The sequence below is a fragment of the Rhea americana genome, unplaced genomic scaffold (assembly GCF_003343005.1).
Source record: "Rhea americana isolate MKP2758 unplaced genomic scaffold, rheAme1 scaffold_13, whole genome shotgun sequence".
In the NCBI taxonomy this organism is placed as follows: domain Eukaryota; kingdom Metazoa; phylum Chordata; class Aves; order Rheiformes; family Rheidae; genus Rhea; species Rhea americana.
The window spans coordinates 3,041,986-3,066,640 of record NW_028185372.1 but is presented as its reverse complement, the minus strand read 5'-3'; the positions used below and the strand labels follow the sequence as shown (position 1 = coordinate 3,066,640).

Here is a 24,655-nt window from a genome sequence, read left to right as displayed (position 1 = left end):
GTGGGGGCTATGTGGAGTTTTACTATATGCATTCAGACAATTAAGCTGGACTCCTGAACAAATATATTTACTAAATCATTCTCTTGTCATGCGATCAAGTCACCAAATGAATCYGAACACGTTTAAAAAGGTAAGTTCTATTCTGTAATGTTTTCTACATGCACATGCGTTTACAGAGCTGAAGTCAGACATTCAGCAGAGATCAGCTAGATATAACAGGACAGTGACAACTTACAGCAAGTTTTTTTGTTTCCCCTCCTCCCTCTCCCGAGTCATTCTTGACTTAATAGCAACCGGAAAAGAGAACTGAACTAAAGCATTCACTTACTACCAACAAAGAAAACTGCTTGATTGTAACATTCGTCTTCTTCGCAAGACTCTTGACAGTACACTGTAATGTGAGGCACTTCTTGATGTGCCACATTTTTAACAGTGAGCAGTCCAATCTGAGTGTTTGTGCGACTGTAATTATGAACAGCTGGATATAAAAAGAATTTCTTAATGATTAGACCTTTCCTTCCAATGCAGCAAAGACTGATGTCAAAGCCTTCCTCTACAACTTTTTCATCTGGAAAGATTTGTGGTCCACTGCTATTTGAAGTGTCCAGGCCTGCAAATTAATACAAAAGAAAAGATCTGCTCAAGGTGAGATTTCAATCTGAATACATAACAGCATTTATACAACCATCCGCTCGTGTTATATTATCCTCATATTTTCATACAGTTTTCTTCTCCATGCAGAGATCAATTAGATGTGTAATGAGACCTAAGTTTGTGTTAAATCCATTCACATACAGTGCAGYTCAACAAACTATCTGAAGGAGGCCTAAATCTGGCTCACTGCTTTTTGCTTTGGGGAAACAAAGTGTGTGTGTTCCAGAACAGTCCTTACAGATGAATACTGCCTCCTGCACTTCTGAACASTCTGACACTTACAGCCAAAATGCCTGCTCTTGCAGGTTTTGAGCAAAGGACTGGAAATATGTTATGTTCTGAAGGTATGCAGAGCTCAGCTAAGAGACGTCAACACTGCATGAATCGAGAAACTCAGACTGAAATGAGATTTTTATCAGTTTTTTAATGTTGGAACCTCTCCTGGATGTAAAAAATAGTGGCACTTAAGAAATTCATAGGCTTTTGGACAGGTTAGAGATAAAACACAGTCTGAAGAACTTGATGAAGTCTGGATTAATTACCTTTCAGAGAGCTTTGAATCAGGTCTTAATGTGGGATTAGTTTGTGACAAGGAAACAGTATTAAAAAATAAAATGTCCAGAATTGAAGTCAGTCAGACCAGAAGAGGAGTCTTGCATCCCATCTCCCATTTACAAGGTGAGGGAAAAGGGCAATTTATGGGCCTCAATCCAAGTATACAGACCYGTGCTTCTTTTACGACCTCAAACTGTTTCTGATCCAAACAAGGATAGTGTTCTGTTACAAAAGCTTAATCATTTTTCTGCTGAAGCACAGTTATATATTTAAATGACTTAAATTCCCTGGAAAACAATTTGTTCCAGTAAGACGTGGTAATCTGTTTCTTGCTGTATTATTTGATTACATTTTTAATCCACCCCCTGTATGCTCTCATATAACTCACAGGAGTTCATTCCAAGTGACATAAGAAGCTGATTTCCTGCTCCTCTCTGCTTCTTTAATACTAAGCAGAGCTATGATCCCAAGACAAAAGAAACATTCAAACATCACATGATGCAGCCACAGCTGTGCACTTCCTCTCCTCTTCCCTCAACCTGACCCAGTGATAACCTAAGCTAAAGCCAAGGCTCCTGCCTTCGGCAAAAGCTTAAGTCAAGTGAGCAGGCCAAAGCAGCCTTTAGATTTCCAGATTTCACTGTGGGATAAAAAGTGACTCCACAGACCACAAAAAGGTCTGCTCAAATCTAAGTTCCCGTACCACTCAATGTACTGCACTGTTTTCATGTGTGAACAAGAAAAGCTTTAGAGCTTTTCACCTACTCTCTGAGGACAACAGTCTACAAATCAAGACAACAGTTGAAGTGTTATTGTTACTGTCAGCAGAAAGGAGTTRGTGCTTAGAGATGAAATGGTCCAAAACAAATTACTGATTTGGTGTTCTCTGTCTTGAATTGGTCACTACCATTAAAATCATCACCAAATTAAGATCTAGAAAAAGTAAACTGGAAAAAATAAAAACAATATTGCAAAGTCTTATTTTGCTTACCCAGGACTGTCTCCCACAGACTCCACTGACTCCAGATTTTTGATGTTTCTGCTTTACTCCTGATCCTCACCGAGTGTGACATACACTCCAAAGGCAAATCTGAATCCCAGCTCCAATGAAGAGGCTTTCCTGATTTGTCAAGTGTGACATTATGAAACTCCTATAAACAAAGGCCAGTCAGGCAGAGTATTWAAATCACAGCAATGTGTAGATACTTACTTTGGAATTACAATCAAACACCAAGAGAAAGCAAGCAGGCTCAAAGGAGGAAAATGCTTTTGAAAACATCAGCCTTTGAAATCCACAAGGGATCTCATATTCTCAGAGGTCTAAGTAACTGCTTACAAATCTGTACTAGCAGTAACGTAGCGACTGAGATGTTGGCGAGACTACTTGATGATAACAGCCTAACTGTGAGTCAGGCCCTGCTTCTCAAGAACCGGACTTGCTTTCAGAGACTTTCAGCAAGTTACTTGTGCCTGCTGTTACAGCAGTGTGCATATCCATGCTGCTGTCTGGAGGTGCACCTTGTCTAAAGCTCTGGTTTACATAGCTCTGGTTCCAGATTACAGCAAGCATTTTCAATGACCAAGGAATTACACATATACTATTTCACTGTAGTTCACAGAGGCTACAGACAGYACTACCACCAGTGACAAGCACAGGAGGAAAGTACCTGCCGGTTTCCCTGAAATGATTCACTGTTGTAATACGCACATGCCAGAAATATGAAAAGAAATATTCAAGGAAAAGGATAGCCTGAAGTATAAAATGGAACTGAAAAATCATGAGTGCAAAATGCTCCATAATTTGGGTAACATTTTTATATCAAATTATATAAACTCAAGCAGCAAAAAAATTGTATGTTCTGCTGCTCCTTAAGAAAATACCTTGCAAATTCCTGTCAGCATGTCCCTGCTCAGGCCTACCTGGGCCTTCAACGGGCTGTACTAATACTCAGCCCTGCAACTCACTAACAAGGGCACCAAGCAGTCACACAAAGAGTTATGGAGGAAGAGGTACACCAGGTGCGAATCTTCCCTAGTATGACAGCTCATAAGAAGCAGGAAGAAAGGGCTCAAAACTTCTATTAATGGCCTGTAGTTAAAAATACATTTCAGAACAGAGCAAGTATTTTAGTACTTCTAAAAGCAACAGTGCCAGATTCTCAGCATAGAGATCAGGGATGTTCCAATGAGCTCTGGCTAATACTGACAACTATAGCACTGCTTTCCACTACTGCTTTCCATCAGCAACACCTGCACTTTTGTAATAGCATTATTCTGACGGACACTCTGCAATCATTTTACAATTTAACTTCTGAATTATAGCACTGAGAAACTGAGCTGCTACTTTTAACATATAACTTTTTTTAAAGTTATATACACTGTACATGCTTTGGTGTGAGCAGATTCAGAGTTTCCTTACTGATGCACATTCTTCAGAATAACACAGAAACAAATGCATTCTTGTGTGGTGGTGACATCCAAAATATCCTATTTTTTTTCCTTGTCATTTTTATTATGAATACCAGTACAGACTATGTCCTTGGACTTGTATAGTTCTTTCCTTCTTCCTGCAAGTTAAGAGATTTTGTTGAAAGATTACTCTGAACAATCATTTGATTGTTTGGAGCTATATGACCCCTTTTTGCAATTTCAGGGTTCAACCTATTTATGAGGTATTAAAAATCCTACCCCGTGTATCAAGATGGCCAAAATCTTGAATTACATACAGCTCTTTTGTAGCAAAGTTGTGGTTCTTCAAAATCAGAGAGACAAAACATTATTGATTGGCTGATCAGCAGTAAGTTATGACTCTTACGACTCTTTTAACAGTGTCCATCTTATTTTCTCGACTCTTGGTTTCAGGAAAAAAGCCCTTCTCTGCTTTATAACCCTCCTAACAAATAGCAGCTTTAAATGAGTTATAACAGYTTTTCAGTTTTATATGTATTTAATATTCTTCCAGTTAGACTAGCAGATGACTCATAAAAAGCTATATGTCCCTAAAACCTGAATTTAATTCCCAAAACATCCAAAGGAGAGAAAAAACTTCTTGTGATACAGCAGTTCTCACAGTAAAGTCACAGCATGGTAAAAAAAAAATAGGAGCAGGCTTAAGCTGTAATGATTTGAGCAATCATATCTGCACCTCCTGAGAAAATTTGTCTGGTTCAGGTGATAAGGCAGGCTAGGACTTCCCAGAAGAGACATCACTACCTTCTTCCCTAACTGTAAGCACTGGATATAAGGTGATTTCTAGCAGGGCCCAGCAAAGGCCTTACAGAGTCTGGCTTACATTGAGACGCTTTGGTTCCTAAGATGAGAAGAGTTGCAGCAACACATTACTTATGCTCAATTAGTCACTAGTGAAGGGGGGTAATCATGCTACAAAAAGATAACTAGTTGCCTGAATTAGGAGCAAAGAAGGTATTCTTCTGGGAGGCTCCTCAGGGAATCTGCACCTTCAAAGGGGAATGGATGCCTTTAAAATCAGATCTCCTAAGTCTGCCCACCACAGTAGCTGAACAAGGATATGAAAGGCTAAATGACTTTTTGTGCACAGGCAAAAATGACTTCCTCATCTGAGCCAATGTTTTGTTTTAACAAACTGGACATAACATTAGGCCAAGTGTGGCACCTAGTGAAATMCAGAAGTATTTACAGTACAGTACAGTACAATGTTATAAATGGTAAGCACAAATAACAGAGCAACCTATATATGCATCTGAGCATTTGATTTTCCTTCAGATTCATTCCTATTGCAGACATCTAAAATACCCTTTTTTGGTTTAAATACACTTACTGTCCACACAATCATATTTTCTTCTGTTCGATTGACTTGTATTTCAAAAGACATTGACAGTTCAGCATCATGAGCTGACTTGCCAACATCCCATTCCACCAGCAGACGTTGAAGAGTTAAATCTTTGGAAACACTGAGGTACATAATTGGAAACACAAGGGGTTCTAGAAGCACAAAAAAGACACAGAAGTCTTTAATTAATGGTTTGTATGCTTCAATCCTTCAAGTGCATGTAAGCGACAAGAGACCAAAATTTCCATGACAGTTTTCTCACGAGAGTCATTAGTCAAGGCAGTGGAGCAAGCAGTATAACATACCAGACCCTGCTCTCATCTCTGATAGCAACTCCCTCACAGTCCAATAGAGATGGTAGCAAAGGAGTGTTCTGAAAATTAAAAAAGAAAAGAAAAGAAAAAGAAAAAGAAGAAGAAAAGAAAAACCACACCCCAAACTCTACAGGAAAAACTCTCTAGTCCTATTATCATAAGCAAAACTGAAATTAAGCCATTGATAAGTACCTTCCCAAAGCTCACTGTGATTGTGCACCTTTCCAAGGTTATACAGGGTGCAGATGCTTTTGAGCATACACACTATGTTTACTATACTGATAAGACAGATCCAAAAAATCAGTGCTTAGAAATAAGATAGGGTCCACATCAGCCAGTTCAGAAGAAAAAAAAAAAAGAAAGAAAGAAAAAAGGCCCACACAGTTTATATCAAAAGCAAAGATCTTTTTTCCCAGAACACAGTAAAGGAAACACAGAAGTAGCTGTACGTTTTAACAACAGAACTCATTCTGGGCTTTCCCACTTCCTGCAGTCACAGTCCTCATCCAGCCTGGTTTGAGACACCTCAGCCAGCTCCTTTTTATAAACTTCCACCTCCCGTCATTTCTCACACATGGGCTTCACCACTGCCCTAACAATGATCCAAGACACCTAGATAATGTTAACGGCAGGAACACAAGCATTCAGGAAATCTAGTCATTATTAGGATTGGGCATGTTCTGAGAACATATGTTGACAGCAGCTGCAGTGCTTGCATTCCCTGYGTGCGAATCTTCGCGCTAGCTGTAGGAAATGAAAGGCTCAGGAGAAGCACAATCTCTGATCAGTCAGGAGAAGCAAGGAATACTTTACAAGTAAGTTTAATAATTATGAGAATACAGATATCGAAACCACTGAGTTGTTCATACAAGTTGTTCGAACAAATCTAGACTATAATTAAAGAATAAATGGAAGAAAACATCTGTTGCACCACAGCTAACAATTTATTAGTAGTTCCTTTCATCACTTAGTTAACTTTCTTCCAGTAATTTTTTATCTTTTAGAAAATCTACAAACTGTACTTTTAAAAGTTCATTCTATTTTGAAAGGTACTAAAAGACAAAGTAAAATGAAAACCACATGTTTTCAATATAGAGGAATCTATTTCCATCCTGTAAAAGCGTTTTTCAGACATGCTTGGAAGAAGRAATCAAGATTCATTCTTCAGGCACTGGCTCTCAGAAACTGTTGCTTGTATCCTAGAAAGTCTTGGAGGAGGAAGTATACACACACACACATCTTCCTCTTCTATCAATTCTGACATCAGCCTTAATACTTAATTATTGGAGAAAGATAAACATTTGTGAATATATGACAGCAGGATCTGAGAGAATTAGTGTCTCTGTAAAGAAAATTCAAAGATGTTTCATATGCAGAGTAAAATTTCCTGTTTGGCCCTGTTTATGACGCGGTCTTAAAAAAAAGATGCTGCTAAACAGTCGTTTTGGAACAGCAAGGATTGAAAAATACTGGCCCTCAGTTTTACACTACCTTGGGGAAACCTAGCAACTACAACAACTAGTTCATATCTGGTATCATATAAATAAAGTGGAAGGCCTGGGAATGAACTTCACTTGCCTAAATGATGAAAGAGCAGCAATTTTAGGTCTTACTGGAAAACAAAACTATTGTTAGCTCTGCTGCCAAGGACTGAGTAGGCAGGGAGCTAGAACAATCCAAGCAATGAAGTGAGACATAGAATTAACTGTGGAAGGAAAGGATCTTATGGTATTTTGGGAACATATGACGAGACACAATCTCCCATATTCTACAGACTTTCGCCATCAAACAAGATAACCAGGTTTTAGTGCTTGAGATATCTCAYTGCTGTGCAAGGCTTTATCAGGTACTAGTCTGCTAGTGACAGTCTTGGTAATAAATGTAAAGATGGTGTTTGACTGTTAAAATCCCACATATGCTAAGGCATCAACTGTAAAGCTGTTCTTCTTCAGTACATAGTCTTAGCTGTTCATTTTCTGGTCAGCCTTACCTGTACCTGCATCACCCTGTTATCTGAAGCACTATGCATCACCCTGTTATCTGAAGCACTATGCAACCAAGCCTATGAAGGGATCTCATTTTGTGTATAAAAATGCAGCTGACCTCACGCTCTGGGAACTTATTATTCTTGTGTTTTCCCTCTGCAATGCTGAACCAACTGGGGCAAAATAGATGAGCCTAGCACAAAGAAACAAATTTAAAGGAAAGGACCCAGTAAGTCCCTCTTGAAAATCAGAGGCACAAAGTAGCTCTCAGGGAAACATAACACACACACTTGGAAAGAAAAGCCACCTGATCTGCAGAAACCTTTACTGTGGCTACATAGGAAGACAGGCTGCTCTTGAGCAAATGTTCTGTGACTCTCCTTTTCTTTACCACTCCCAAGGCCTTTCGTATACTCACCTTAAGGAAAACGGTTTAGTTCCCTCACAGAATGAGCCCAAAGCTCACAGACAGATCTAGCATACAGAAAATAAGAAAATGTTGCCTTCCGGGATCCTTCATTATCCAGGAGCAGTAAGAACATAAAGACTAATGAAAGGACACATTTTAGATATTCTTGGAACCCAAGACATTGCAAAATTGTGTTAAATCTCTTATCTGCTTTGTGAGATTTGCGAGAAAATGCCCAAGAGGGCTCCACACCTATATACACTGTAAGGAAGAAACTGTCTACAACACGTTTATCGTTAAGCCAAATCACGACATGAGATGACAACAGCCGGTATGATTTCATGATATTCCCACTGAACATGCCTTTAGCATGTTAACACAAATAAACAAGTCTTCCAAACTGAAATATGGAGGATTTGGCTGACCAGTACAGTACTAGCATAGTACCTGCGTGCCATATTCTACATTTTGTGTTTTTTGCTTCCCAATTTTTAAAAAAAAAAAAAAAAAAAAAAAAAAAGGAGCTTGCAGGGCTTCCAGCTATCCAGAAATTCAATCCATAACCTTAACAACTGAACTTATTAGCTAACCTTGGGAGGCTAAGGCTGAGCACCTACTTGTAGCTAGGTTTGTGTATGAAAGCCAGATTTTTAAAAGCTCCTTTACAGAACTCCAAAGCCAGAACTCCCAGATGCCCAGTAGCTCTGAGAGGCTAGCAATGGGCAAGCCTAAATATATGATAAAGTGATTTGGACAACAGTTTGAGTAAGATCTATGTAATTTTCCAGACTTAACCTTTAAACCAAGTATGCTACTGATATAACAGGCTTGTCAAAGAGAAAAATATGCTATCTTACAGCTGTTCTTTAATAAGGTTTATAAATCCAAGTTTTAACAAAACTGTTCTGGTTGCTTCATACAGAACTAAATCATGGCTCTTTTATGACAGTTTTTTTTTTCCTGCCAAAGAACTCAAATTGGTGTGTATGCTGTGATAAGGTGGGTAGGCTGTGCAACTCAAAGCTAACAGACTTGTGCAATCTGTCCATTCAAATAAGCTAGACTTGCAAAAYGCAACTCTTCTCCCCACTAACAGAAACAAATTATGCTTTAGGTATAACTGACTCTCTGTATTCAGAGAGATCCTCCTTCCCTCACCGAGTCCAAATCCTCACACCAGGCAGGCCTGATACCTCTTAAAATAATTCGCGATGATCTCCTTCATGGCAAATTTCCTGAGCCTGAGACAGAAACAGACTGTCTTTCCTCACTGCAGGGAAAAGCCCAAGCCTCTGTCTTGCCACAGTAAGTGGCTCAGCACTTCCTTCCAGCAAATACACTCTGAGCACGATTAAAACTGAGTAACAAATTGCACAACACAGAGGTCAAATTTGCTTGCATTTAGAAACACAGCCAGAGAAAAGTAGAGTAAGAGCTCCTGTCTATTTTACAGTGCCGTCATGAAACTATATTAAAGAATGTAAGATATCATAAAAACAAGCAGAAAAAGTTACTGCATGTTAGATTGACTATTAGCTAATGAAACTACAGGTTATTTGTAAAAGATTCTAAAACTACTAAATATTGCACAGTTCCCTCACATCCCTACTCACTCCTTCGGGGTGCATCATTAAAAGAAGCTTCTGCTTATCTTCCAAATTTTCCTGATCCCCTTTTCTTCTWCTACTCTGGGCAATTCTACCTGCAGGTGTCACTGCCATGTCTCTTGCAATGATGCCTCTTCTCTCATGCTCTTTTCTCAACTTTATTTTCTGCAGAGCCTGGCATAACAGAGTCCAGATCACTGGTCAGTACCAAAAAAAATAAAAGAAACAGCATAACTAAGGATTCTTCTAGAGGCCAAGACTCTGAAAATCACTGAGTTTAAAATTGGGAATTAAAGACTTTTGTAGTATAATATACACATGTAGAAATGTTTGTAGCATTCATGGTTATAATTATAACTTCAGCTCCTAGGAAAGTTAAACAATCAAGGCATCTTCAGACTTGCTTTGTCTTGAAAATTAATTCAAACTAAAATAGCTTTATGATTAACAACACAGAGTAATTTTATTCCTGAACAACTGCACATGAAAACCAGTGACTTAGTTACTGTAATGCAGTAACTGTTTGGACTTGCCTGTATTACAAAGTTTTGACATTTTAGGGATATTGGTAATAGAGTGTCAAAACTGAGGAACTGGCTCCTTGAATGAATGGAGAGCAAACACATGAATTTCAAGGATGAAGAGACGAAAGAGGCAAAAAAGTTCAAAATACATATATTGCCCCTTCTGTATGATACCAAGTACATTCAAACAAACAAACAATATCCTTCTCCATCATTCACCTTCTTAATTAAGGCAGTACAACTTCTATAATGCAGACTATACCTTCGTAAATTCTGCCTTCTTAAAGGTGGTCACATCTATTACCAGTAGCAAGTGTGCAGAATTGCTGGAAAGTTACCCTTATCTTCAACTTTGTTCTCTAGGAATATGCAGAGGTGCTTTTTTTCCTTCTATTTGATATGTAGCTAAGTTACAAAAAATAAAAATCTGGTCCTGAGATTTGGTGGCACACCCAGAAAAGAGCCAACAGAAAAGCTGAAGTTTACATAGATGAGGCAAACAGGAAAAAGAAAGTATAGGAAAGATGTAGAAAAGCATAAAGTTATCAGAGGGAATAAAATATTTTTAAAAGTATAGATAAAAATATATAAGACGAAGAGAAAACAAAAAAATGCATTCTGACTTCATAGCATTGCAAGCTATTGATTAAACAAGCAACTTTTCCCTACGAGATTACAAAAAGTAATTTTCCAAGTTGCTTCATCACCTTACCAAAGAGAATAATTTGATAAAGCACGGAACTCTCTTTGAGAGTTACCAAAAGAAAAAAAACAGACATTCAAACATTTACCTTGATGCGAGTATGATGCATTCCTCAAGAGGAAAAGTACTGCCAGAAACACGAAGTGATTCATCATGCATTCACCTTTTCCTGCACAAAACCTATCAAGAGAAAAGGCATTTCTGTTTGTTTGTTTGTTTTAGGAGAAATTCATGCCAGACAATAGTTCAGATATTATTACTGTATTAAAAAAAAAAAAAAAAAAAAAAAAAAAAAAAAAAAAAAAAAAAAAAAAAAAAAAGAAGAAAAGAAAAGAATAGGTAATTTATGTGAAATTCAGGAAAAATGGACACAGAAAGATACCGAATTAAAAAAAATTCTTGGTTTTAGGACTTGCTTTCAGTATAGGAAAAAAAGATGCCAAACTCTAGGTTCAATTTAATCTACATAAATAAAGCACTGAAGATCCTTAAAGCTTTCCCTTTGCATATTTCCAGGGAATATTAAAGCTAAGGTTGTCTTGACATATTCTTGGCTTTCTTCCTGCACAAGTAGGAAGAGATTTACTCTAGCACTGAAAAAGTAGTATCAAASTTGCCAAAGGCCTTGTGCTTTCCAGCACACAATTCAGCTCCACCCAAGAGGAGCCAGGCTGAAGAGCCCTGTGAACCTTAGCGATGAGCATGGTCTTCAGGCAGCAGCAAGACAYTGCATGGAGGGTTCCAGTTGGGTTGGAGTTGAAACGCACCTATCAAAGTCTAATCGACTTCCATTCCTAGAAAGATTGTCTTCTCAAGCAYTGAAGAGCCCCGTCTTGCAACCTTTCTGCAGCCTGTAGTCTCCCACTTCAACGGGCTGAAACTCTGTTTGGCTTGCACAGTTCAGTCCTGAGGGACTGACGGTCAGATCTTGTAAGACATAAATCACTTGCAAATTCCCCTGYGTAGAAGGACGACGTACAGAAGTCATGAAAGGCTGGGATGGTTATTATCAGCCATGAAACATTCAGCAGTAGTATGGTTAAAGCTCACAGGCAGAGAGGGTAAGGGAGTCCAAATGACAGCAACAAAAGCACACAAACACAGCTATCTTCAACTTTCAGTTTCCACATTTCCCATTTCTGGAGCTGTGTAGAGTACTGATAAAGAGCATCTTCTACCACTGCTTCCATGACATCTACAGAGGAGATAATGGAAGCAGGAAGTGYGTAAAAGAGATAACTAGGGTGACCTTCTGTCCTCGTTAAAGCCAAGGACAGAACATCTATTGATTTCAGAGAGGCCAGGAATTCACTCCAAAATTTCTTCCCAGAAAAAAAAAATCCTCCAATTTAATACCTCAGAACTGAAGATACTTAAGTTTAATGACCCTGCCTTTGATCCACTGAGTTTTCAGAAAGCTCTGAGTTTCTCTGAGGGCTCCAAAGAAAAGATTTCAACCATTTTCTGCCAATCTGTAAAGATGATTGTTGAATGCTAAATTCAGAAGAGTCCTTGACACAGTACTGCAATCCAGGACTCACTGCTCCCAACAAGCAACCTTGCTTCAGCATGACCTAACTTTCCTGTACTGAGCACATATTTTTCATGCAGAGGCCCCCATATTTAAAAGATGAGCATTGCTTTGCGTAATATATAGGCTTCTGCCGTCTTTCTGGCCCTTATACCGATATCCTCAGAAGTATTTAAACACTATAATCAATATGAATGAAGAATCTTAAATATTTCTGGGAATCTAGATCTAACTCRCATGAATTCTGTTGCAAGAACCACCTAAGGGAAAATTTGCTTCTTTTTACATAAAAAGTTTATACTTTTTTATTAGCTGATCAAATTTAGTATCTAAGAGGGGAAATCATTTCATATATGTTTTGTCTGAAATGAACACAACAGAATTGGCCCTTTGTTATATGGTAACGAATGGTAAGTAAATGATACAGAAGGAAGTCCTTCCAAAGCAGATTATGTTAAAACTTCTGATATCTCTTCAGTACGTTATTATTATASTATGCTATATTATAGTATATATTATAGAGATACAAAACCAAATTTCACATGTCCCTTTGCAGAAAAAAAAAATGAAAACGAAACTTCCTTTAATGTCAGCAGAGCTGATTCTTTGCACTACAACCAATTCAGTACAGGGGAAGTTCAGTTAGTTTTAGTGGCAGAACTCTCAATTTAATTTTATGAGCATGAAGAAAACATGGCCTTACAGGACTCCTGATTTTGTAAACAATTTTAGAGTTGGACACAAAGCTATTTCACCTATTTGTCACGTATCACAAAACCAACATTAATCCAATTTTAAATTATTGAGGAAGTCATGACATATTAGGCTATTTCTTTAAATACTCCTCATTTATGAAAACAAATCCCAATCTCTCTCTGCTCTAGAAAGGCTTTCACAACTACTTTATCACAATTATTGTCTAATTTAACTGCCTTTCTCCAACCATTTACACTATCATTTCATTAATGACACAACCTAACTCATTTTTATTGCTGCATATTGCAAATACTGCACATTCTAAAAGGGCAATGTAATATAATAACTATCCATCCATCATAATATAAACATATTTTGAAGGCAGCTACAATGCTTGTTGCTATTCAGTACGTTAATAATCTAGTGTAATGCTGTATAATAAATTGTGATAATATGCATGTGCAATTATAGCTATCTAATTACAGGAAATGCTTTGGAATTCTCTAACAAAGTGAATATGAAATATATTTATATTTAAATAAATAAAATGTTATTAGAGAAAAAAAAATAGTCCTTAATATACAAGTAATATTTTTACGCAGAAACTTCTGACTATGGCTAACAAACTAACCACATATCATAATTATTACCAACCCATATCAAGCACTTATTCTGTAATGTCAATTATTAAGTAYTTTTATAAAGCAATCATTTAAAATCTGTGTCTTGGTTAAAAAGATTAAAAGAGAATCACAACAATTGTATCAAATACATAGTCAACTTCATTTAAAGAAAAGCAAGGTGGTATTAGATTAACTAAATCCCTGTCAAAAGTAAGATTGATTGAACAACAAAAGAATTGAAGACAGGAAGTCAGGCAATGTTTTCAAGCATCCAGATACTTAATCATCCTGGAACCGATCCACAACTACCTCTGAGAAACTGTGAGTAACTATCAAATGCCACAAAAAAAAGACAATCACAGCTCTGTTTTGCTGAATTGTTTGGTTATTTATCTGCCAATCTGAAAAGAGATTAAGCTATGTTCTTCAAAAAATACYACACTAGTGCACCATAGTTCTTTGTCTGAGGATGAATTGTTGCTAACTTCTTTTAGGCCTATGAGAAGGAATGTTTTGTCACCATGCTCCAGCCTGGAATACCAGCRTACTTTGTTGCCCTGAGTTGCAGATAAGATCAAGAAGCTCTCATGCTAGTGATTTTCAGKATGGACAGCAGACCTACAACCTGAATACTTTCCTTTCTAGTTACTTTGTTCATCAAAATAATGTTGCAACAGCATTTCTCTAATCTATTACAGAATCACAGARCAGTTTGTCCARACAAGTTTTGAARATCTCCAAAGATGGAAATTTCACAACCTCTCTTGGCAACTTGCTTCAGTGCTTAACCACCCTCATTGTAAAGGTCTGTTTCCGTATATCTGAGCTGAATTTTCCTTGCTACAATTCGTGCCCATTTCCTCTTGTCCTTTGCTGTACACCTCTGCCAGAAGCATAGCTCTATCTTCTTTGTAACTTYTCATTAGTTAGGTGAGGCAAACTTAGCTCCCTCTGCTACTCCTCCTCCATGTGCTTCAGCCTCCAAACCCTCTTGGTGTCTCTCTGATGGACTCACTTTAGTCTGTCAATCTTCCTTGAACTAGGAGCCCAAAACTGGACACAGTAACCTAGATGTGGCCTCATGAGTGCCACGTAAAAGAGAATAATCACTCACCTTGACCTGCTGGCTATGCTCATGCTACCACAGCTCAGTACCTGGTTAGCCTTCACTGCCTCAAGAGCACACTACTGATTCAATTCAACAGRTCCTTCTTTGCAGGGCAACTACTCTCAGTTATCGGAGTGCAGGATTGTGTGGGATTACTCCACCCARCAGGATTTTGCATTTRTCTTTGCTGAACTTCATAAGCCCAATTACTCCAGCTTGTTGAGGTCCCTCTRAATGGTACCCCTTCCTGCCAGCATTATCAACTGCTCTCATTAATTTGGTGTCATCCACAAGCTTGATGAASATGTACTCCATTCTACCACCCAAGGTGTTAATGAGGATGATAAACAGCACTGGTCCAAGGCATTGACCCCCAGCAAACACCACCCTAACTGTCCATTCAACAGACTTTGATGTGTTGATCTCTCCTTTTAAGCCTAATGGTTCAGACGTTTTCTCCCCAACCTTATAGTCTACCCATGCAGTCTATGTTGCCTTAATTTGGCTACAATAATGCTATGAAAGATGATTAACATCCACTGTTCTCCCCTTGTTTGCAAGGTCTGCCATTTCAACCTAGAAAGCAATCATGTTGGTCACACACTATTTGCCCTTGGTAAATCCATGCTATCTGTTCCTAAACACATTCTCRTTCTTCATGTGCCTGGAAATGGCTTTCAGGAGAACTTGATCAATAATCTTYCCAGGGACTGAGAGGAGGCGGACAAGATCATAGTTTCCCATTTTTTCTTTCGTCTCCTTTTATAACGATGGGTTCAATGTTTGCTATTTCCAGTTATTGGGGACCTCCCCTAATCTCAAGAACCTTGTGAAAAAATGATGATGAGCAGTCTTGCAAGAGAATCACAGAATCATCCTATAATTYTGTTGAGAGGCTGCTCTCTGTCATCTTATTCTGTGCCTACATAATTATTATTCTGTGCTATATAAAGTCRCTAACATCCAGATATTTTGAATGGACACTAGTTTTCGTATATGAGTTCTGTTAAGTTTCATGAAAGTTCCATTACAACTTAATGAGTAACTCAATACAATGGTGCTATAATCAAGCCCACTTTAGTATTTACACTCAAAGTAAAATACTCTGATGATGTAAAGCAGGCTTAAAGTACACGCAGAGGAAACCACACTAAGATCTACTGCTGGAGTTTATCATGTACAGCCTCTTTACACTAAGAAYGAAGCTGAATCTGTTCTTTCTTTTAAAAATGAACACCACTTTCATGTGTTTCATTTTTTGTATAAAAAATAAAGTATTTCTTCAAATTTCTGATTTTGTATGTATAGTGATGAATATATGTTTAAATTATACTGGCAAAAAAGTAAATCTGCAGATAGTATCTTTGACTAAAATGCAGAACAAAGTTCTAAAACATTTTTGTTCTCAAAACTAAACAAAAAAAAAGAAAAATCCTTACACAGGAAGTACTAACATATGTACCCTGTTTTGCCTGTACTTTTCTTATACAAGTTTTTTCTGTTGGTCTTCCTTCTACAATTTCTGACCCCCCWGCTATGGCAGCAAAGGAGATTCTTAGATTACTGCTATTGGTGATCTAATGGGCTTTCACTCAGCACAGTGAGAGTTGTGGGAAGAGAAAATCATATGAATGCTCTCAGGTAGAAACTACCAGGCCTAGCAGATGGCTGGAAGCCAAAAGAAAACCTGGACAAATATCTGCAATTGAATTACAGATGAAATTTTAGCAACATAGCACCAAATTTAGCTTACCAAGCCTACCGGAAAACTAAAGTTGAATTCAGCCCCCTAAAATACACACAAATTATTGTTGTTTCTAGGGTTTTGGAGTTTTAATATAGGAAGGCTAGACCACAGGTTACCCAGAGGATCTAAGACACACAAGGCAAAAGTGGTAACTATGACTTTCTGTATTAGGGTATATTGCAATACATTTTCAATCTTAAACAAGGGAATCAGAGGCAAATCAAGTCAGACCCCTCTGACTTTCTTTAACAGCTTTGCTTCAAAAAGAAACAATTTACTTCCCTAGTTTTTATTCTTTAATGGCATCAGCAGCAGTAGTTCCAGTTCTAACTTCTCCTGTGAATAATCTGATAATTGGGATACACTGTGAAATGATCTATGAAACRAGGTATAATCCCAAGCCATAAGCAAAGGATGATTTGGCAGGAAAAAAAAAAAATCTCTCCCTCCTTCTAACATTTCARCATCTGTGGGGGAAGAAAGTAAATAGATGTCTTGTCAGTCCCTAGCCTGTACCACTAATTGATTTTCCACTCATGGATATACATCCTACTCATCATTCTACTAACGGGAAAAATTCCTCTGGCCATGTAACCTGAGGTGTGATAAGATTGATACAATTGGATTAAGGGCTCCACAGCCAAACTTGGAATTAACCAATACTGACAGAGGTATCAACAGGGCAGAACCTTTTTCTTTTTTTTCTTTTGAGAGAGACAGCGCTAGCAGTAACTTCAATAACACTCAGCAGCAACATGAATTGTTCAGAGAAGCAACAGTTTAAGAATAATCARTCGGGAAGCAGAGACAGTACAAGAACCATTACCACAGCAGGAGACGAAATCTCTTTCAGTAGACAGCTTTAGAACAGTTCAAACAAACACCCTTAGGTAAGGTGGTTCTGCTTCAGCGCAAAAGGCTGGCTTAGATGAAGTCCCATCCAGTCCAATACTGCTGTGATTCTGTGGACAAGAAGGGGGAAAACAAATTCCCATTATTCATCTGGCAAATATGCCTAAGATAAATATTTTGTCAAACCTGTCTTCAAAAGCACCAAAATTCCATTTAAACCTCTTTCAGGATCATTCTTTCAATATTCAGGAGTCACTGGCTTGGAGCTGGAGCTACTGAGGTGTGCACACTGCTGCAGTACCCTGGAGCAAGAAGCCTACGACTCCAGAAGGCCCGCACCTACGGCAAGGAAGCTCCAGCTATGAGCACCTACCATCATCCAGTGCCAGAGAGCTCTGCCCTTATTCATCTCCTTAGAGCTGCACATTCCAAACCAGGCTCTGTACAACTTTCAGCCCTTTGCTCTGCTTATTAAAAACAGCTGCCGGCTACAACCCACATCCTCAAATGAACCAGAGCTCATACACAGTCTGGGAAAATAAATTTCTTCACGTTCTAAGATCCAGAAAACACTTTATTCATTTAAAGGAGAGTACTACAGTATATTAGATARGGACGCCAAATCATAAGCACTATCAACTGGACAAATTTTCCCTAAACTAGATATGGAAGAAGACTAGCTGTCAGTGAGGCACATGCAATAACAACATAACTTCAGATTTGTATCACATTTTTCATCTGGAGTTCTCATTCCCTCTGCTTTACAGGCAGACAGAGTGAGGATAGGAACTGCAATTCAAATTGAGACCATGTAGTACTAAGTCTCTAACACAACTGATGTATCAGGTTTTGAAGCTCAATTACCATAAATTCCTTTCATAGCGATTACAGAGAAAGAGGCACCCCTAGATCAGAGGTGGGCTAACTCATCTTCTGGAGACGTTTATTCCTCTTACATGGAGAGATGAAGTGCCTAAAATGAACCAGAATGCCCAGACCGCTGCATGGAGGTGTGCTTCTGCTTTCCACACWCTTACAATTCCCCATACGACATCTTCAGTTGCAAACCAACGTCCAAATGTGCCTTTATTCCCCCTTGAAACAAGGGGCAGCATCAAGCCATCTGACACCTGAAATCATCTGAAACASAGTTTTGGTAAAGCAGCATCTGCCAGAGCATCCTACCAAAGAGATCCCTTTTCAAAGTGTGTGTCACACTGTTTATCCAAAAATGTTTTGTAACAGTTTTGAATTCTGAGAAAATAAATAGCTGAGATGCCAAATTCAAAAATGGATGACCCCTTCATTTAGTCCTCAYATGCAATGCTTTTTCTCCCAGGCCATTTTAAAGACGGTTTCAATTAACCTTAGTTTATTTACTGGAACTATGCCTGTGTGTAAGACACTGAAAGGACCTAATGAATCTTTGTGATCTAATGGATGAGCAACAGGTGAAAACAGGGTGAAAAAGCTGCATATAGAATATAATTAAGGTCTGATAGGCTTATAATTATTTGATCACTTAAGGACAGCTGCATCTCCTGTTTTTTTGGAAAAACAGAAAGCTCTTTTAATGCATGTGACTGGTTTCCTAATGAGTTTTGCCAAAACAGGAAAACATTACGTATTTTATGGTCCCATGAAAGCTTCAATACAAACAAAAAGGCAATTAAATAGAGAAAAAAAATGAGATCTAAAAAATGTAAAGTGCTCAACAAACTGAGAGCAGCTACTCCTGCCCTCCCCCCCCCCCAAAAAAAAGCAAAGGCTGACAACTATAAACAAGTAATCACACAACATTGCAGGAACTCACACCAGGACAGAGAATAATTTTACCACTTTTTTAAGGCGCGGTCAGGTTCCAGTGCAGTTCGGGGCCGGTTTGCTCTGCGGGGTAGCGGGCGCTCCACGCACGCAGGATTTGGGTAACAAACGAGACGTGGAAAGCCTGCGCCCCCAAACCCGCCAGACCGCAGGGCGTACAGCAGCCGCACTGGAATTCCCGACGCCTTCTCGCTTACCCCGACGCTTCCGAGACCGCGCGGCGGGTTTCGGCCGCGCTCAAGCAGGCGGGAGCGGCCCTCCCGCTCCGCTCCGCTCCGCTCCGCGCGGGGCCGGGCCGCAGGCCGCCGCCGCCGCTCCACGCGCGCCCCCAGCACCGCGACGCGACGCCGCTCCCAGCGCGGGGCGGGCGGCGGCGGGCACGGACCCCCCCACCCGCGGCGCGGGAACCTCCGCGCTTTCGGCTCAGGCCAGAGCAGCTCCCTCCACCGCGCGTGGAGCGGCGGCGGCAGCGCGCGCGGCGAAGGCCGCGGAGCAGCAGCGGCCGAGGCGGGTGTCGAGGCGGCGGAGGGAGCTTTTCCTCCGGGCGGGGACAGGGCGCCCGGCGGCGGCCGCGGTTGTCCCGGCCGGCAAAGAGAGGAGCAAACGGCGCGAGAGGGAGAGACCGGCCGAGCTCACCTGCGGCGGCCGCCCCGCGCCGCGCCTCGCCCTCGCCCTCGGCGGGCGGCAGCCGCGCTGAGCAGCGCCTCAGGCGTTTCCTCCCGGCTCCGGGAAGGGCAGCCCGTTCCCGGCTCCCTCCCTCCGGCGCCGCCGCCGCCGCCCCCTCGCGAAGGCGCCCGCTGAGGAGAGGGCGGCGGCGCGGCCGCYCCGGCCGGGGCTGGACCCGCGCTGGCGCAGCGGAGCGAGGAGGGAGGGCGGCGCGACGCGTGGGAAGTGCTGCCGCCAGCGGGCCTTTCCCGCTCCCCTCGGCCCCGAGCACCCCGCGGCATGTGTCGCGGCCGGGTGGTCCCCGGCGGCTCCTCGGCGGGCACCGGGGGCGGGCGGCGGCGGCGCCCTGCGTGCGCCGTGCGGAGGAGGCCCCGGCACCCCCGCGGAGCGGCCCCGGCACCCCGCGGCCCCCCGGCTCAGGCTCTCCGCCCCGAAAACGCCGGGGCGGCGGGGGGGAGCCTGGCCGCCCTCTCGCCCGCCTGGCGAGATCAGAGCCGCACGGGGAAGGGAGCGCCCCCAGCCCCGGGCCGCTGCTTCTCGTCTCTGGTCCCTCTCCTGCGCAGCTCAGATACTTCTGCGGGTTATCCAGGCACTGTTCTCATTGCTCTCCTCTGGTGGTTTCCAGTTCTTCAAGCTTGGTTGCTTTTCCTCGGAAGGATGGGGAGGCTGGGAGGAAGCATCGAGCCTTACAGRCTGTATTGCTACATTTCATACCTCCTGCGGCTTAGTTTGCCTTTTTTGTGATAGCATCGTGTTGGCTTGCGCTTTTCTTGGGATCCGCTTTAGCACCTTGATCCTTCTSAGCTGTGGTCTAGCCCGGGTGTTCCCTGTGCCTGTATTACTGTTGCTGTGGTATCTTGCACTTCCTCTTTTGAATTATATTCTGCTACCTCAGTCAGCTTTTCTTGTGAAAAGCTTTTACTTTCTAACCCATCATCCAACATGTGGGCAGGCTCTACCGGTTTGTGTTGCTTGAAAATGTGATAAGCACGTTCTCCATTTCGTTCTCTTGGACATCCAAGAAAATATTGACCACAGCTAGGACTTCAGATACCACCTTGCAGAGCTCTAGTTGTTACCCCCTTCCATATTAGCAGTGAACAGCTGGTGCATACTCTAAATATAAAGATCAAGGTTTCCTGGTTTGGACTTTATGTCTTTATGCATAATGATAACAATATTTAATGACATGGTTAAAYATTTTTCCATAGAACATTCCTTCTATGATGTTGGAATGAACTGCACTCAGATAAAGATTAAGCATTGTATGATTAATTACTTTATTAATGGGATTCTGCCACTGCTCTTGAAGAAATTGGAAAATGTGGAGTGAGTCAAATGATATGTAGCAAAAGAATAATTATTCTTGGGAACCTTCTTCTGGAGGATTAATTCTATTCTTATTTTTTCCAAAAAGATCTTGTGCATGTTACATGATTCACCTAAATTGAACTTCTTATAGTTGGTCACTAGTTACTCATTTCTCCTTGCCCACATATTCATCTGGAGGCAGTAGTACTGAACCTCTACTGTTGCATCAGAACCCAGGGGACTGTGTACGTGAAGGGTCATCTAATTGCTTGGTTTTACTGGAAACTCAAGTCATAGATCTCTAAAAACAACCTCCCATCAAAGCAGGATGTCACCTCTCTAGTAAACCTTGAGTATATCTCCAGGAATGGCGATTTCAGAACTTCCCTAGATGACCTGTTCTTATGCTGCACTACCTTCCTAGTGAAAAAGTTTTCCTAATTTCAGTCTAAACATCTAAAAGCACAACTTCTGACTGTTACTTTGTGTTATCTTCTTCCATCTGCCACTAAGAAGAATTTGTCATGTTTATAGCTGTCTTTCAAGGAGTTGTAGGCTGCTGTTAGATGGTTCCTTAGCCTCTGCTTTTACAAAGTTGCACCAATTCCCTTACCTCCTTCTAGTTTAAATGCTCTTCCAATCTTGCTACTCCTCTGCTGTACCTTCTCCTGTTTTTCAACATCCCTCTTAAACAGGGATGCCCAAAACTTGTTGGCAAGTCTCTTCACTGCTGAGTAACAGCAGTATCATTGCCCTGCAGTTGCACACAGACCACTAATGCCCTCTGTTTTCTCCCATGCTGTGTTCGTTAGTGTTCAGATGCTTCAGGTGAGCACTCCCTGCAGWCTGAGACCTGGAGAGCTGCATCATCCCTTTGGAATTTAGTTTGAGTAAAGCTCTCTGATGTGCCAGAGGTAGTTGCTCCAGCTGGTGCTAGAGACTGCATCCAGTAGCATGGCACCAGATTGCTAAACACAGAAACACTACCCTCAACAGTTTCCACTCCTCTGCACCCTACTGCACAAACTACCACCACTGTTGGCTGCACWCTGGGAGCTGCACTTATTTAGGTGTTTCCCTAGCAACTGCTGTGCTTGACCCTTTCTAATCAGGAGTCAGCTGGAGACAAAAGCTTAAAGCATCCCTTGATCAGGAATAGCTGATAGAGCTCGTTAGAAGTTAAGTGCTGTAAGTTAGGGCCTCCTGCAGTGATCCTCTCCCAGCAGTAGCAGGCACCCTTAAATTCTTAAAAGAGTTCCCAGGAGTCTTCTAATAATTCCAGAAGAAATTCCTAGAAGAACCAAATGCAGAGCATGGAAACTACTGTGCAAGTTGCTGTGGCTGTTGGATGCCTGTTAACTATGCTCATTTAGTCATGTTTGTGGTCTTTGTTTGCTTTCTGTAGATACTAATAGAGGCAAGTTTCAATAGCAGGAACATGCAGGTGAAGAGTTTAGATCTTATGCCTTAGGAAGGCAAGTTTTGAAATGATTACCTTTCAGGAAACCCACAACATCCTATGACACTTACATAAAAAGCCTTACCTGGCAATGCATCAAAACTGGATTTTAAATGGTAAGTCCATAGAAAATATAACATTAGCAAAACACTGTAGCACTATTTAGAAGAATAAATGCATCAGATAAATAAGTAGTATATTTGTAGTTCAGGCTGATATGTTTTTATAAGCAAAATGTTGCAGGGGGCATGAAGAAACCCCTTGTTTTGCATCTTTGTCTTGTGTCTTCTCTCAAACAGGGACTGTGGATATAAATATTCATGCTAGGATCGTTCCATGTTGTTTGCCTATACTTTCAGGCAGTATAAAGTTATTGACTAAAAATTCACTTGGGCAGGAGTGTGGTATAAAAAAGAAAAGTCTGTGGAAAAATACTCTTTTTTTTTTTCATATTTGCAAATTCTATTTGCTGATGTTCGGCTAAACAGAGAAAATAAGCTGACTGAATAATGAAAAAGAGCTAGGTTAGGGTTCTGATACAGAGTAGCAAACTAGTTGTATGGCATAATCTCCATGACTCAGTATTCCTTCATTAACTGGAAGTAATAATTTTGCATTTTTTGTTTACCTTGTAAGTATTTAGACCAAAGGTTGTCTCTAGCTTTTGCTTCTATGCTGTATAACATTAATGGTCATGAATCCCAGGAGGATATTTCAGTTCTAACTTCAAAATAAACACATGAATATATTCATTAATAAATAAATGAATGAGTGAAAAAACATACTAGCTAGCTGAAAAGAGAGATTGCTGATGGTAGTGTTAGGCTTGAAGTTTCATTTTTGTTTTGTCACTTTCTGCATACTTATTTTTAGAAGTGCTTTATTTAAATTATATACTTCTGATACTGACTTAAAGTGAGAGAAACAGGCTAGATAAAAGTTTCACAATAACTAGGGCAATGAAAGACTCCTTTAGCATGTCATTTAAAGTAGAAGTGGAAATATTGGTCTGTAATTCAGGAGCTGCTGATTCCACTTGAAAATGGTCTTGAGGTGTTAATTATCACTCACCTGAGTTTCTGGACAGTCCTTTGCAGATGTTACCTCATTTTAAAAGCCAGTAACGTGTTTGAAAAGCCTTAAAGTCCTTTCAGTTGTACATTTATATTTACAGTAGTAAATATAGCGTGGAGGAGCCAAGAGGACCTCTTCAGCCCTAAAGCGGGATGAATCACACCCACAGCCTGATTCTCAGGCTTAAAACCTCTGGGGCCAGAAACTTCACTGCCATCTAAGGCAATCTCTAACTAGGACCTAGCCTATCTTTAGCAGTAGGAAGTTTTCTAATGCGTAAATCAAAAATCATTATGAGCTCTTTATACCCCACTGCTTTCTGCCTACATACTAACAGAGACCAAATTATTTTCTTCTTCTTTGCAGCAGCCTTTGAAGTATTGAAGGCTAACAACATGACCCCTTCACCCTTCTCTAGGCTGAACAAACTCAATTATTTCAGTGCTTTAAAAAATGATAATTATGGTCACTGCTATGTCCACATCTTTCTTGAAGTCTAATTCTCAAAGTAGAAATGGAGAGCAGCGCTCCAAAGGGGTCTTATCAGCACTGTATTTACTTGTAGATGTGTAGAAACAGAAGCATCGTCTCTATTTTTGCTTTTTCCTGAGAAGAACTTTGTTGACTTACAATGATCTTCTGTAAGTCCCAGATAATTTTCTGCAGAACTGTTATGTTGCCAATTCTTCTCTTTCCTCATTGTTCAATTGATTCTTTCTGCTTAAGACTACACACTATTTCTCTGACTTGTTGAGGCACTTTTGAATTTAATCCTATTTTCTAATATACTTGTGATCCCTCATAGCTTCCTGCCATTTGGAAATTCAATGCACATCTGTTCCATCAGACAGATTTAAACATTGCTGGTTAACAGTGCTAAGACAGATTTTTTTGCAACTCCATTCTGTTCCTTTTTAACATTGAACCACTGATAACTGCTTTGTGACTGCACAAGAACAACTTCCAAAACCAAAGTAAAGCAAACTTGTTATTTTTTTATTAAACAATGATCCTCATGCAAGATTTGATTGCTAGCCAAAAACAACTTCTATTTAGAATCAGTAGCTATAGAAGATTCAATATTGTTTAAGAGCAAAGGACAATGATGTATTCTTGAGCTGAACTGCAGTAGATCAGATAATTTCAGATGTACTCCCTCATGCAACCAGAGAGTCAAGAGACTTGCTGCAGTACCTGGGAAG

The 24,655-nt window shown here is 40.4% G+C and overlaps 1 protein-coding gene across 5 annotated transcripts in view; it reads right to left on the bottom strand.

Moving 5' to 3' along the window:
- The window catches only part of OSMR (oncostatin M receptor), a 36,236-nt gene extending 16,463 nt beyond the window's left edge, over positions 1-19,773 (bottom strand). The window contains exons 1-6 of one of the 5 annotated variants that reach the window (XM_085326349.1): positions 19,580-19,773; positions 17,094-17,229; positions 10,651-10,742; positions 5,009-5,172; positions 2,201-2,360; positions 329-610 (exon numbers count right to left, since the gene is read on the bottom strand). In XM_085326349.1, the coding sequence (XP_085182475.1) occupies positions 329-610; positions 2,201-2,360; positions 5,009-5,172; positions 10,651-10,717 (673 nt within the window). In that variant the 5' untranslated portion in view covers positions 10,718-10,742; positions 17,094-17,229; positions 19,580-19,773. Of the gene's footprint in view, positions 1-328; positions 611-2,200; positions 2,361-5,008; positions 5,173-9,341; positions 9,533-10,650; positions 10,743-11,329; positions 11,374-17,093; positions 17,230-17,983; positions 18,647-19,579 lie in introns of those variants that run through there. The other 4 variants (XM_085326348.1, XM_085326351.1, XM_085326352.1 and 1 more) reach the window with 4 other exon arrangements.
- Between the last annotated feature and the right edge of the window lie 4,882 nt (positions 19,774-24,655).